The sequence below is a fragment of the Ranitomeya imitator genome, chromosome 1, assembly GCF_032444005.1.
Source record: "Ranitomeya imitator isolate aRanImi1 chromosome 1, aRanImi1.pri, whole genome shotgun sequence".
Lineage (NCBI taxonomy): Eukaryota > Metazoa > Chordata > Amphibia > Anura > Dendrobatidae > Ranitomeya > Ranitomeya imitator.
The window spans coordinates 651,120,621-651,134,045 of NC_091282.1; the positions used below are offsets into that span (position 1 = coordinate 651,120,621).

General features: G+C 45.5%; 1 protein-coding gene across 2 annotated transcripts in view; it reads left to right on the forward strand.

Annotated features, from left to right (window-relative positions):
* ANP32E (acidic nuclear phosphoprotein 32 family member E) overlaps positions 1-8,500 on the forward strand; it is a 39,608-nt gene extending 31,108 nt beyond the window's left edge. The window contains exons 2-8 of one of the 2 annotated variants that reach the window (XM_069728587.1): positions 36-185; positions 1,027-1,149; positions 1,970-2,135; positions 2,373-2,527; positions 5,269-5,338; positions 5,894-6,085; positions 6,161-8,500. In XM_069728587.1, the coding sequence (XP_069584688.1) occupies positions 36-185; positions 1,027-1,149; positions 1,970-2,135; positions 2,373-2,527; positions 5,269-5,338; positions 5,894-6,085; positions 6,161-6,234 (930 nt within the window). In that variant the 3' untranslated portion in view covers positions 6,235-8,500. The remainder of the gene's footprint in view (positions 1-35; positions 186-1,026; positions 1,150-1,969; positions 2,136-2,372; positions 2,528-5,268; positions 5,339-5,893; positions 6,086-6,160) is intronic. The other variant, XM_069728595.1, reaches the window with a different exon arrangement.
* Positions 8,501-13,425: the final 4,925 nt, after the last annotated feature.

A 13,425-nucleotide genomic window follows, 5' to 3' on the forward strand; every position in this document is an offset into this window, starting at 1 on the left:
GTTATAATTTTCATTTATTTTTGCTTTCTTACTAGGTGGCAGAGCTGGTTCTAGACAATTGCCGGTCAAGCAATGGCGAGATCGAGGGCTTAAGTGATAGTTTCAAAGAGCTGGAGTTCCTCAGTATGGCAAACGTAGAGCTCTCCTCTCTGGCAAAACTCCCCTATATGACAAAACTCCGAAAAGTAAGTAACGACTCCTGGGAATCTGTTGTGTAATATCATGGCGTCCATCCTTGGTGGGAGGCAAAATGCTGCGGCTCAGGGCTGTGTCCTTTACGTCGATATAACTTTTAGGGGTGTTTGGGCCCCCCACCCATCTGGTTATATATTACTGCTCCATTCTGCTTACTGTACCCTGCTTGTTATACGTCTATGTACTGCGGTCTTTTTAGTACAATTTTAATGTATAATTTTTTCTAATAAAATTAAGATTTTCAATATATACTGATCTGTGGACCATGTTTGGTTTCTAATACTATATTTATGGATGAGCCATGATTACCTGGCCTTTTGTTTGGTAAATTACTGTACCCTGCGTATCAGCCCCTAAGGGGGGGATTCCAGGTGCTGCTCCAATTCTGATAATACCAGTCCCATTGGCTGCAGCTACTGTTTATCCAAAATCCCTTTTATTCCTAGTGCATCTGTCAATGTCATCATTTCACTTGTCATAAAAAGTGGGCCTGTCAAAATACAAGAGCTTCAATCGTATCCTGACCTGGACTTTCATCAGCAGCTTTAGTGGCACAGTTAGATACTATGTTTGAAGGCATCCGATGTGGAACAATGACTGAATAATACAGATATAATAGAAATCATAATAAAAAAAATTTAAAAAATCAAACAATAGAAATATTGATGTTGAATTAGAAATGTTATGTTTAAAAAAAAAAAAAAAATTAAATATAACATGGACACAAAATACTATAATACAAGGAAAATTACATAAAAATAATCATATTAAATACTATGAGATTGTGTTAACAATTTCATTTTCATTAATTTTAGTCCTTATTTTTCTTAGTTGGAGCTCAGCGATAACAGCATTTCTGGAGAGCTTGTCGTAATAGCGGATAAGTGTCCTAATCTCACCTACCTGAACCTGAGTGGTAACAAGATTAAGGATCTGAGCACGGTGGAAGCCCTGGTAAGTTTACAGCCTAGAGCTCCCGCAATGCACACTAGATGGCTGTCGGCTCAGCAATCTTGCCCATACACGGGAGCATTCGATTAATGAGCACTCCTGTGTTCTCTGAGCAAGCTAGTCCAAGATGACTTTTCCCATAGAGCTAAAGGTTCGGCCATTGAAATGTTGAAGTAGTTGGTGGGTCCTCTTCCCTGCCTGGGGCCCCCAGCATAGCCCCACCCATGCCAAGGCTGCCAGCTTTCTGCAGTAGTGACAATGCCTCCTGTGACACCACCACACACACACACACACACACACACACACACACACACACACACACACACACACACACACAGCTACATTCGGATTAGAAGATGCATCCCCACTTTCCTTCCAGATTAGGGGGAGAAAATTAGTATGTTTTCTTAAAAATACAGTAATTCTTCACTAGACGCTAATCATACCTTTTAGATGTTAACAATTGTGCTGTTGGAAAATCAGAACTCTCAGCATTTCCCGACAACTAGTAGCTTTCAAGCAGATGGGGCATATTGGGAGTTGTAGTTACTGATCCTTGGTCAAATTACTGTAGCGCTGGCACAAAAAATGTGCTATTGCAGTCAGCTCCAGTGTACTGGAGGGTAAAAAGCTTCAGGTCAGGGAGATGGATCGCTTTCAGGTAGTACAGTATATGGCTATAAAGCAGTGCAGCAAAGTGCCAATTTATAAACCACTGTTCTAGATCAGCAACTAAAGGCACGAGGGTCTCAATGTTTGTTTTTAAGCACGAGGGTCTCAATGTTTGTTTTTGCAGTTTATAATGAAGTCTTGTTCTTTTCAGGCAAACCTTAAAAGCCTGAAGAGCTTGGACCTCTTCAACTGCGAGCTTACCAACCTGGAAGACTACAGAGACAAGATTTTCAGTAAACTTCCTCAGATCACGTACCTGGATGGCTTTGATCAAGAGGACAACGAAGCACCTGACTCTGAAGAAGAGGATGCTGAGGGTTGGTAGTGAAATCTTATGCCCCTGTTCTCCTAGCATTCACCAATATTTTGCTTTTTTTTTTTTGTCTGTTCTGAATTAGTGTTTCCCCACATTATTGCAGAAGTATTTAATGTATTGATAGGGCACTGCAAACCCATATATATGTATGTATGTGTGTATATATATACTGTATATAATCTCCCTCACCGATCGAGGATATCTTGCATTCACTTCATTTTCCTTTTATGTTTTGCAGAGTGTGAGGAATGCGAGTATCCAGAGGATGAAGATGATGAACCCGGTCCTCCTGGAGAGTACGAAGAGGAGGACGAGGAGGAAGAGGGAGAGTCTGATCTAGGAGAGGATGAGGAAGAAGTTGGCCTCTCCTACCTGATGAAGGAAGAAATACACGTAAGCTGTGCATCGGACTAAGAGCAGATACTGTATATGTGTATATATATATATCTATCTCGTATCTGAAACATGTTGAACTCCATTCACATCTGAATTTTTTTTTTTTTTACATATTTCTACTTGGCTCCAATGACTATTATGATGTTTACCTTATTTTCCAGTTTCTGCATTATTTTACCCCCTTTTTTTGGAATGAGTCCTCTGATGCAGATGCAAATACACTGCTCCCAAAAAAAAAAACAAAAAAAAACACGGTATTGTTCGGACTATAGGACGCACTCCAAATTTTGAGGTGGAAAAAAGATTTTTATAAGATGGGGGTCCGTCTTATTGTCCAAATTTAAGGTATCTTACCTGAGAGCTGGCGGTGGTACAGTGGGGTCACAGAAGGCAGGGTTCCTTCCGGTGTCGGTGGTGTGACAGAGCTGGAGCAGGGTCCCATCCTCAGGATGCCGGTTGTGGAAGAAGTGAGGCAATGCTGCAGTGGTGGGTGGTGCAGAGCGCTCCTGAGCAGGGGCCCTTCAGGATGCCGGTGGCAAAAATGTGGTGGCACCGCTGCCCAGTGTCCACGGTGAGCAGACTACATCACCAGTTTCCCTGGCACATGCGCAATGAGATCTCGGTGGCCTCCGGTGGCCTTTTTCTTGAAGCTTCCCTCGGCTTCAGGAAGATGGACACAGGGAAACTGGTGATACAGTCTGCTCACCGTGGGCAGCTGCGCCGCCACATTTCTGCTGCCGGCATCCTGAGCAAGGGGCCCTGCTTAGGTGCACTCCACACCTCTGCCGCATCCCCCGATAAGCCTGCGTTCGCACTATGATGCAAACACATGCTCTTCCCCCCCTCTCCCCCCCCCCCCCCCCGCCATTTTCCCCTCAAATGTTTTTTGGGGGAAAGTGCGTCTTATAGTCCGAAAAATACAGTGAACACTACGCAACTACAAGTCAGTCACACTTCTGTGAAATCAGCCTGTCCAGTTATGAAGCAACACTGATGGTGAATCCATTTCTCCTGCTGTTGTGCAAATGGAACAGACAACAAGCCGAAATGACAAGCAATTAGCAAGGCAACCCCTATAAAGGATTGGTTCTGCAAGGGGTGACCAAACCATTTCTCGATTATCATCCTTTTTGGCATTTGTTTTGATCATTTTGCATTTTGTCATTGCTCTCACCCCTAGAGGTACAGTAGCATGAAACAGTGTCTACAACCCACAGAAGTTTGTCAGGTAGTGCAGCTCATCCAAGATGGCATATCATTGTGAGCTGTGGCAAGAAGGGTAACTGTCAGCACAGTGTCCAAAGCATGGGGCAGATGCCAGGAGATGTGAAGAGCAGCAACCAACCAGCATGACCGCGATCTCTTTTGTGCAAGGATGAACAGGAGGAGCAGTGTCAGAGCTCTGTAAAATGACCTCCAGTAGGCCACGAACATCCATGTGTCTGCTAAAACTGTCAAATAGACTCCATGAGGGCCCGATATCCACAAATGGGTGTTGCGCTTACAGTCCAACATTGTGCAGAGAACACAAAGATTGGCAGATTTGACATTGGTGCTCTTTGCTTTTCACTGATGAAGGCAGGTTCACCCTGAGCACATGAGACAGACATGATAGTCTGGAGACATCGTGGAGAACGTTCTGCTGCCTGCAACATCCTCTAGCAAGACCGATTTGGCAGTGGGTCAGTAATAGTGTGGGGTGGCATTTTCTTTGGAGGGCCGCACAGCCCTCCATGTGCTCCCCAGAGGTAGCCTGGCTGCCATTAGTTACCTAGATGAGATTCTCAGACATGTTGAGACCATATGCTGGTGCACTGAGCCTTGGTTTCTTCTGATGCAGGGCAATGCATCGCCTCATGTGGCTGGAGTGTCAGCAGTTCCTGCATGATACAGGGCATTGATGCTTTGAACTGGCCTTACCCGTTACCCAGACCTGTAAGAAATCGAGCACATTTGAGACATTGTCTTGTTCCATCCACCAACAATGCGTAGCACCACAGACTGTCTAGGAGTTGACTAATGGTTTAATCGAGGTTTGGGAGGAGATCCCTCAGGAGACCATCCGCCGCCTCATCAGGAGCATGCCCAAGCGTTGTAGGGAGGTCATACAGGCACTTGGAGACCACACACACTTCTGAGCATTTTCTTGTCTTGAGGCATTTCCACTGAAGTTGGATCAGCCTGTATTTTCATTTTCCACTTTGATTTTGAGCATCATTCCAAATCCAGACCTCCGTGGGATAGTAGTTGTGATTTACGTTGATCATTTTTGTTTTATTGTTCTCAGCGCATTCCACTATGTAATGAATTAAGGTTTGCTACTGGAATATCTCATTCTGTCATAGCTAGGATGTGGTATTTTAGTGTTTTTATTTTTTTGAGCAGGGTAGGGTATATTCCCTGAGCCATAAGTATGGACTTTGCAGGGGAGATTTTGGCTAAAGGCTCACCAAATGGAAAGACACTATAAATTTGAAATGTTAAAAACTTTTTATTTTTGGTCAGCCCTGAAATGTACACGCAGCTTTGTGTGAAGGGGTATAAGTTCGTCTCTTAATCCGGCTCTTTAGTTTTTTTTTTCCCGGTTCTTGTAAAAAAATTTCATCTAAGTTTAGAAAGGAAGTCTGACTCAAAGGAGTCCATCTCTCAATCTGTGCCTACCCCTTTAATATTGGAGGGCTGTGTCTAAAAAAATTACATATTTAACAATTTTTTTTTTTTTTTTTTTTTTTGTCCAGGATGAAGAGGATGACGATGATTATGTCGAAGATGGTGGTGATGGAGAGGAGGAGGAGGAAGAAGAGGAAGGTTTGTTATGAGGCCACAGTATTTTCAGTCAGTGACTTTCTACTGGGTCCTAAGGTAACCAAAGTAAGCAGAGCTGGAGTCAAATATCGGTCCTAAAGAAAAAAAAGCCCTGCTTTTTGTTTACACCAGCCAGCACCCTGGCGGACACGTGGTGCTACTAGCATCACCACACAGCAGTGGGACCTATGATGATGCCAGTAGTATTGTGATTGGCACAGTGTGTATGTAAATGCTTTTGGTTACTGCTAGAGACTATGAGGGGGACTGTCCTTGCAAATAGGTAGCGTTACCTTCTGCCTTGGCAAAGTTACCTCTGTTTGTAGCGTAGGAGAGCGCTTAATATAAGCTAGCCATAATGACATGCAAACTGTCCTAGTGGCCCTGGATGATTATGTATCCTACGTGATGGGGAGCAGGAATCAGAGCTCTAGGTATGTATATATGCACACACCGATCAGCTATTAAGTCCATTGACCGATAATGTGAATTTGTGATGCATGGGGAAGGGGGTATGTTTCAGGCAGGCAGTTCCTAAAGTTGCTGTTTTAAAAGCAGGAAAAATAAGCAAGCGTAAGGAGCTGAGCGACTTGAGCAACTTTGACAAGGGCCAAATTGTGATGGCTATGCGACTGGGTGAGAGCATCTCCAAAACGGCGGGTCTGGTGGGGTGTTCCCGGTGTGCGGTGGTTAGTACCTACCAAAACTGGTCCGAGGAAGTACAACTGGCGAGCCGACAGCCGCTGATCGGTGTGTGTGTAGTTACAGCTTCTGTATTTACATATATATTTTTTATGCATATTTTAACTTTATTTTTCTTTGCAGAAGAGGAAGCTGTTGAAAGGGGAGAGAAAAGAAAACGGGCCGCAGAAGATGAAGGGGATGAAGACGAGGATTGAGGCCGTGTTTTTCGGGAGGCTATGGACCAGTCTCTTTTCTCCGAGCCCCAGGATTGCGGATTTATAGAGTGTAAAATGCAGATCTGTACGTCTCTATGTACAATAGATGTCCCGGCAGAATTTAACTTGTAACTCTTTTTTTTTATATATATAGAAAAGGTGTGGTTTTATGATTTTTTTTTTTTTTTTTGTGCCCTTTTTATCATTCCAAATACATGAGGATCCTTTTTAATAGTAATATTATCAAGAAACTTCCCTTCCTTTTATTCATTGTGTGACCCCCACCCCAGAGAGCTTCTCTGCAATCAGCGGGTTATCAATCGGTGTAAAGTGATTGCCCTTCAAAGCTGCAGATGTCTTGTATTCTATACATAGACACCCGGCCTCTTACTCCAGAGCAGCATGCTCCAGCTGTTGCAAAACTACAACTCTCCGCATGCCCTGACAGCAGTTTTACAAGCTGCTGGAGACTTAAAGGGATTGACCATTACTAGAGTGGGAAGAGAGCAAAACAATGTTTTATGGGTGCATAAAAATGAGGAAAACTGACCACTTCCCAGGCTACCTTCTTTACCACCAACCATTTTTGTGAAGCTGTTCTGCAGGCAATAATGGTGGCTTTAGACAAGCATTTTGATGGGTTACTTGTTCGAGCTTCGTTACCACTGCTCTGAGAGCAGGATACACTAAATTAAAGGTTGTCTACCTTTATGCAAATAACTTGTAATGCATATACATTAGAAAATGAGGCAAGGTAACGAGTGCTTTATTAACCTCCTTCCATGACATGATGCACCAGTAGGTATGGCTGGTACTGAGCATATACTGCGCAGGTGCCAACTCTGTTGTACAGCTGGCACCAGCCACTAATGGCAGATCTGATCACTGCTGTTAAATCCCTGCGATGGGCAATCGTACCATTTAAATGCAGCTGTCAATCATTTCACCTGCTACCGCAGCATATTACCAGCTCAGCTTGTGTTTCAGTACTAAAATTTATAGTACAAGAATTCGAACGTGTGTAAGTCCCCCTGAGGGATTAAAAATATGCAGTGTAAAGTAAGGAAAAATTAGATTAAAATGTAACTGTCATTCCATAGAATGTTCAGTGTCTCTAGTTCCTCCCCTTCTATAGAATGCTATTTGCATTAGAATGTTCAGTGTCTAGCTCCTCCGCCTCCATAGAATGCTATGAGCAGTAGAATGTTCTCTAGCTCCTCCGCCTCCATAGAATGCTATGAGCGGTAGAATGTTCTGTAGCTCCTCTGCCTCCATAGAATGCTATGAGCGGTAGAATGTTCTCTAGCTCCTCCGCCTCCATAGAATGCTATGAGCGGTAGAATGTTCCCTAGCCCCTCCCCCTTCATAGAATGCTATGAGCAGTAGAATGGAAAATCAAGACGCATGCTGATGTATGCGTCAAATGCTGCGGACACAACCGCAAATGTGAAACCAGCCTAAGATGTCACAAAATTTCATATTTTCACATATGATTTATGGGGAAAAAATAAAATGACTTACACTTTAAATCTGGCTTTCACCAATTCCAAAGTATGGATTTTTTTTTATTGCGTCCATTAAGTTCAGATTAGTGGGGAAAAAGGTAAATGCCGTTAAGCTTTTTTTTTTTTTATAAACCATTTTGGGAAAAGGTCAGACTATATCGGGGCAGTTTTGTATCTACAGCTCCTTTTCAGAGTATTCATCTCAATGGTAACAGACAACAAACAGTGTAGCCTAATCCTGCAGTTAAACCCCTATTTGGGTAACCTGCCTGCCACTTTTCTGAAAAAAAAGCCAGAAATTTTGATGGGAAAACCACACTTGCCCTGTAAAGGGCTCACTAGTAAAATCACGTTCCCTAGTGAATTACTTGAATGGTAAATCTGTAGCCGTGCTGCTCAGGCAGACAACCACTTTAACGCACCCCCTTAAGGCTCAGATGCCTGACTGCCGCCTGCTTTCACCCCATATAATCATGTATCAATCCTTACATATACCAAATCTCACCCCCTGTAACTTGTGGTAACATGTCGACCACTTTTATTGCATGGTGGTGACGGCGCTTTCCAGAGTCCTGACATCAGCCTTTCAGATAAGTTTTCTTTTATTTTTGTGCAGATATATAAGGGTGGGTTTTATATTTACAGAGGGCTTTGTCCTACTTGAGATACTTTTATGGCAGTATGTATATAGTGTGATCAGTTACTTTTTGGATTCTCTTAAATGTGCAACTTTGTTTTTGAATAAAGCCATAACAGTGTTATCTGGTGTTGCACTCATTTCTCTAGTTGCTTTGAAAATCTGAACTGCTAAAAGTAAAATGGAGACAAATCGCTGTTCACAAAATTTCAGTCAACCCTCCCAAACGGCAACTGAGCAGACCATGAGACCACCACCACTGCTTGTCATCACTGAAAGCGTTTTATTGCCACTTTCAAATCTGATATTGTTGGATTTGGCTTATAAATACAAGCACTTTTGCATTTTTCTGCTTCATAAAATGTACAATCTTGTTGACGTATTAACATTTATTCGATCTCCCATGACAGCACCATGAGAGAGGGGATTTGGTTTCCTGTCCTTGAAGGACAAAACTGACATAACTGTAGAAGGAGTCCTTCCCAGGCCCGGCTGGTTGGATCAGGCAGCAGGGGGGTCACCTGCCTTGCCTGGTGTGGGGTTCCTTGAAGTGCCACAGTGGGTCCAAGGGGACTGCATGTTAGTGAGCGGAGCAGGAGAGCGGTGTCCGAGTAGAATTACTGGTTCGGCTGTGGTGTGCAGGTAAGTATATCCTGGAGATGATGGCAATGTCGGACTTAAGTGACCGCAGTCCTGCCACGCTCGGCTGGCATGCTTCCTGCTGCTGGGGTGGGCCTGGGTGATGTAGCACGGCTGGGATGCACCCCCTGTGACGTGGTAGCACACCCACTGTGGTGCGGCTGGGACGTGAACCTCAGGGCTTTGGCAGGCGTGTTCCTGGTGGGAGGGGGGAATATGCATTTGGGCCTGCGTGGAAGGAATGGGAGCAGTGTCACTGATGGGCATGGCTGGGGAGACGCAGTCAGAGGCGTGGTGCACATCCAGTAGACCCCAAGGGAGGAGGCACCTGAGAGTCAGACCATGTGGAGGACCTTCTGGCCCAGAATTTCAGGGGTACTGGATTTGTGGAGCGGCCTAAAGGGTAAAAGCAGAACAAAACAAGACTGGGTGCTTCCAGACCCATAATTCCCACAAGGTATGATGGAGTCACCATAGCAGCCGCTGCAGCATCGACAATCGCCTGCAAAGCAACAGCTCACGGAGAAGCCCCACTTGCAAGTATCCCGTGAACAACCACATTGCAGCACAGGAGGTAATGTCGATGACAGTAGATCCAGTCAGAGGAGTTCCAGCAGACTGGATGAGTCTTCAGCTTTGAGGGAAGGTCCTTCGGCTGAAATGTGTCCCCTGCATAATCCTGTACCATTCAATTACTCCACACTGGTAAGTAATCTTTGTGAATGTTCACTCAGTGATGGTCTTCTCCTTGTCTCCCAATTTCTGCCAGGAAAAGTGTACTTCTAAATCCAAGCATTAGGAGTGTGCGCTTTGTAGGGCCTTATTCCTGGACTCTTATCTGAAGAAGACTGCCGGTCGTGCATTCGTCAGACAGCAGTAGAAACGCTTGACATCGCTAGTATCTTGAGAGAGATCGTTAGGGCAGAGGTTAAGGAAACTGAGATCCCTTTCAAAGGAAAGTGCCCATAGGTGAAAATAAGGAAGGCTAGATCCCCGAAGTCAGACAGTTATAGTAACTCGGGTGAGGAGGATGTCTTTCGTCCTCTTCAGATGCTGGTTCAAGCTGTTCCTGCTTCCCTATTGACCTGGCAGATAAACTGGTAAAGGCTATAACAATTACCGAATAAGCTGCAGAGGGAACCTGGCTTCCTGGATCTCTCCGGTTGATCAGCTGTTTGGCTCCACAGCTGTTTGTCGTGGCTGGGTGACAGCACATGCATGAACATCCCAACAAACAGGCTCTCCATGCATATGTTGACAGTGAAACAGCCGTGACGCATGCAGCTGCAGCGCCGGACATACATATGGGGGTGGTCTGATGGAGCACACTGCTATACACGAGACTGGAGACTTGTATGACCACGTATAGAACGGTTTGTCATTTATTCATGCTGTTGCCATAAGGATGTGTTGCAGCATCCCCCCTTTAACTTGACTACCGTCATATCCTCTTCTTATTGTCCCCTGCTATATGCTAGTGCAGACAGCACACATACTTTGAATCTTAATATCGTTGTGTATTGATATATTAATGACAGTTATAACAATAACATTTTGTAGATTTTTATAATTACTAGCTATTAAACCCGTTCTACGCCTGGGTGCCGAGCATTTATATTGGTATATGGTCTCCATCCTGTCATGTAGTGCTCCCATCCTGCGCCCCCATCCTGTCATGTGGTGGTCCCATCCTGGACCCCATCCTGTCATGTGCTGCTCCCACCCGGTGCCTCCATTCTGTCATGTGCTGCTCCCACCCTGCACCCCCATTCTGTCATGTGCTGCACCCATCCTGCGCCCCCATTCTGTCATGTGCTGCTCCCATCCTGCGCCCCCATTCTGTCATGTTCTGCTCCCATCTCTCCTGCTCTACTGCCTGAGTGTGGCTGTGCTGCCTGAGTGCGGCTATGAGCGTGCCTGCACTGCCTGAGTGCGGCTGTACTGAGCATGGCTGTACTGCCTGAGTGCAGCTATACTGAGGGCGCGCACGCCTGTGCTTACAGCCTGAGGACGCGCGCCGGTGCTTACAGCCTGAGGGCGGCTATATAAGATACAGCACCTTTGAAGCTAGCACAGCGGAGGGCTGACTCCGTCCACACTCATCACATGGTGGTGACATCATCGAAGGTCCTGGAGCTGCAGAGCACTGAGCCCCCATGGCCGGTATATTGGGGGAGGATAAGGAAGTTGTTGTGCGGGTCCCCGGCTGCGTCACTGTCTGTGGGGTCCTGGCTGCGCAGGTGCATCGCGCTTGCGCAGTCTATAAAGGCTTTGGACAGAGTGACGCTCCCACCGTTATATTATAGATGTTGATGTGGACTCTCTTGCTCCGTGTTTTTGTGTTGGTATTATTTTGGAAGTGGTCCTGGAGGTTGGGCACCCGCGGGGTGCTCTGAGAGCTGGTATTATCCGCTCACGGTTACAACATATACTGGTGCTTCATGATTGTGGTATTAAACTTTAACCCCTTAACGACCAGAGGTGGTTTTTTTGCGACTTAGTTTTTTTTGCTTCCCCCCCTTCCCAGAGCCATAACTTTTTTTTTTTTTTGGCCAAAGTGGCCATGTTTTTGCGTCGCTAGTTGTATTTTTAAACAACACCATTGATTAACATCGTGTACTAGAAAACGGGAATAAATTCTAAGTGCGGTGAAATTGCAAAAAGTGCAATCCCACAGTCTGTTTTTTAAAATTTTACTATGTTCACTAAATGCTAACACAGTGTTTCTCAACTCCAGTCCTCGAGACCCACCAACAGGTCAAGTTTTCAGGATATGCTTAGTATTGCACAGGTGATGATTTCATCACCGGCCCAAGCATTAATTCCATCACCTACGCAATACTAAAGAGAGCCTGAAAACATGACCTGTTGGTGGGTCTTGAGGACTGGAGTTGAGAAACACTGTGCTAAAACTAACCTGCCATCATGATTGTCCAGGTCATTACAAGTTCATAGACACAAAACATGTCTAGGTCCTTTAACCTCTTACTGACCTGTGACAGCGCATGCGTCATGAAAACCTGTGCCAATCTAACCTGTGACGCAGCATATACGTTATGGTCGGATCGTGCTCCTGCAGGTTGGGTGAAAGGGTTAATTGAAATTACACCCGCCCTGCAGGTACAAGTGGAGTTGTACTTGAGTCCGGGGGGGGGAGGGCGGGGGGTTGGCTTTGCCCCCCATGGCTACGATCGCTCTGACTTTCACTTTCCACAGCCAATCAGAGCAATCGTAATATTTCACCAATGAGAATTGGTGAAATATTATAATACAGCCATGGCTGATGCTGCAATATCTGCCACGGCTGGAGACCCCGATCTGGCCCCGACACCAACTGACAACGATCTGCTGCCACCGTCAGTCTTTCATCCCCTCCATCCTGTCCTCCGCTGCCCTTCTCTCCCCTTCGCTCCCTCCACGCTCCGATCTCACCCCCTAATACCTACAGAGTCCCGGTGTCCGTCTTCTCCGTGGGCGCAGCCATCTTCCAAAATGGCGGGCGCAGTGCGCCTGCCAAATCTGCAGGCCGGCAGATTCATTCCAGGTACATTTTGATCACTGTGATAGGTTCACAAAAAAATGGTAAATAACCTCCCCCCCCTTATGACCCCCCATAGGTAGGGGAAATAAAGAAAATATTTTTATTTTTCCACTAGGGTTAGAATTGGGGTTAGGGTTAGAACTAGGCTATGTGCACACTGTGCATATTTGGCTGCGGATCCGCAGTGGATTGGCCGCTGCGGATTCGTAGCAGTTTTCCATCACGTTTACTGTACCATGTAAACCTATGGAAAACCAAATTTGCTGTGCCTATGGTGTGGAAAATACCCTGCGGAAACGCTGCTTTGTATTTTCCGCAGCATGTCAATTCTGTGTGCGGATTCCGCAGCGTTTTACACCTGTTTCTCAATAGGAATCCGCAGGTGAAATCTGCACAAAAAACACTGGAAATCCACAGGTAAAACGCACATGAATCTGCAATGTGGGCACATAGCGTCGGGGTTGGAATTAGGGTTAAAGGAAACCTGTCACCTGAATTTGGTGGGACCAGTTTTCGGTCATATGGGTGGAGTTTTTGGGTGTTTGATACACCCTTTCCTTACCCGCGGGCTGCATTCTGGCCGCAATATTGGATTGAAGTTCATTCTTTGTCCTCCGTAGTACACGCCTGCGCAAGGCAATCTTGCCTTGCGCAGGCGTGTACTACGGAGGACATAAAATGAACTTCAATCCAATATTGCAGTCAGCGGGTAAGGAAAGGATGAATCAAACACCTGAAAACTCCGCCCATATGACTGAAAACCGATCCCGCCAAATTCAGGTGACAGGTTCCCTTTAAGATTAGGGTTAGAGGTGTGATGGGGTTAGGTTACGGTTGGGATTAGGGTTAGGGGTGTGTTGGGGATAGGG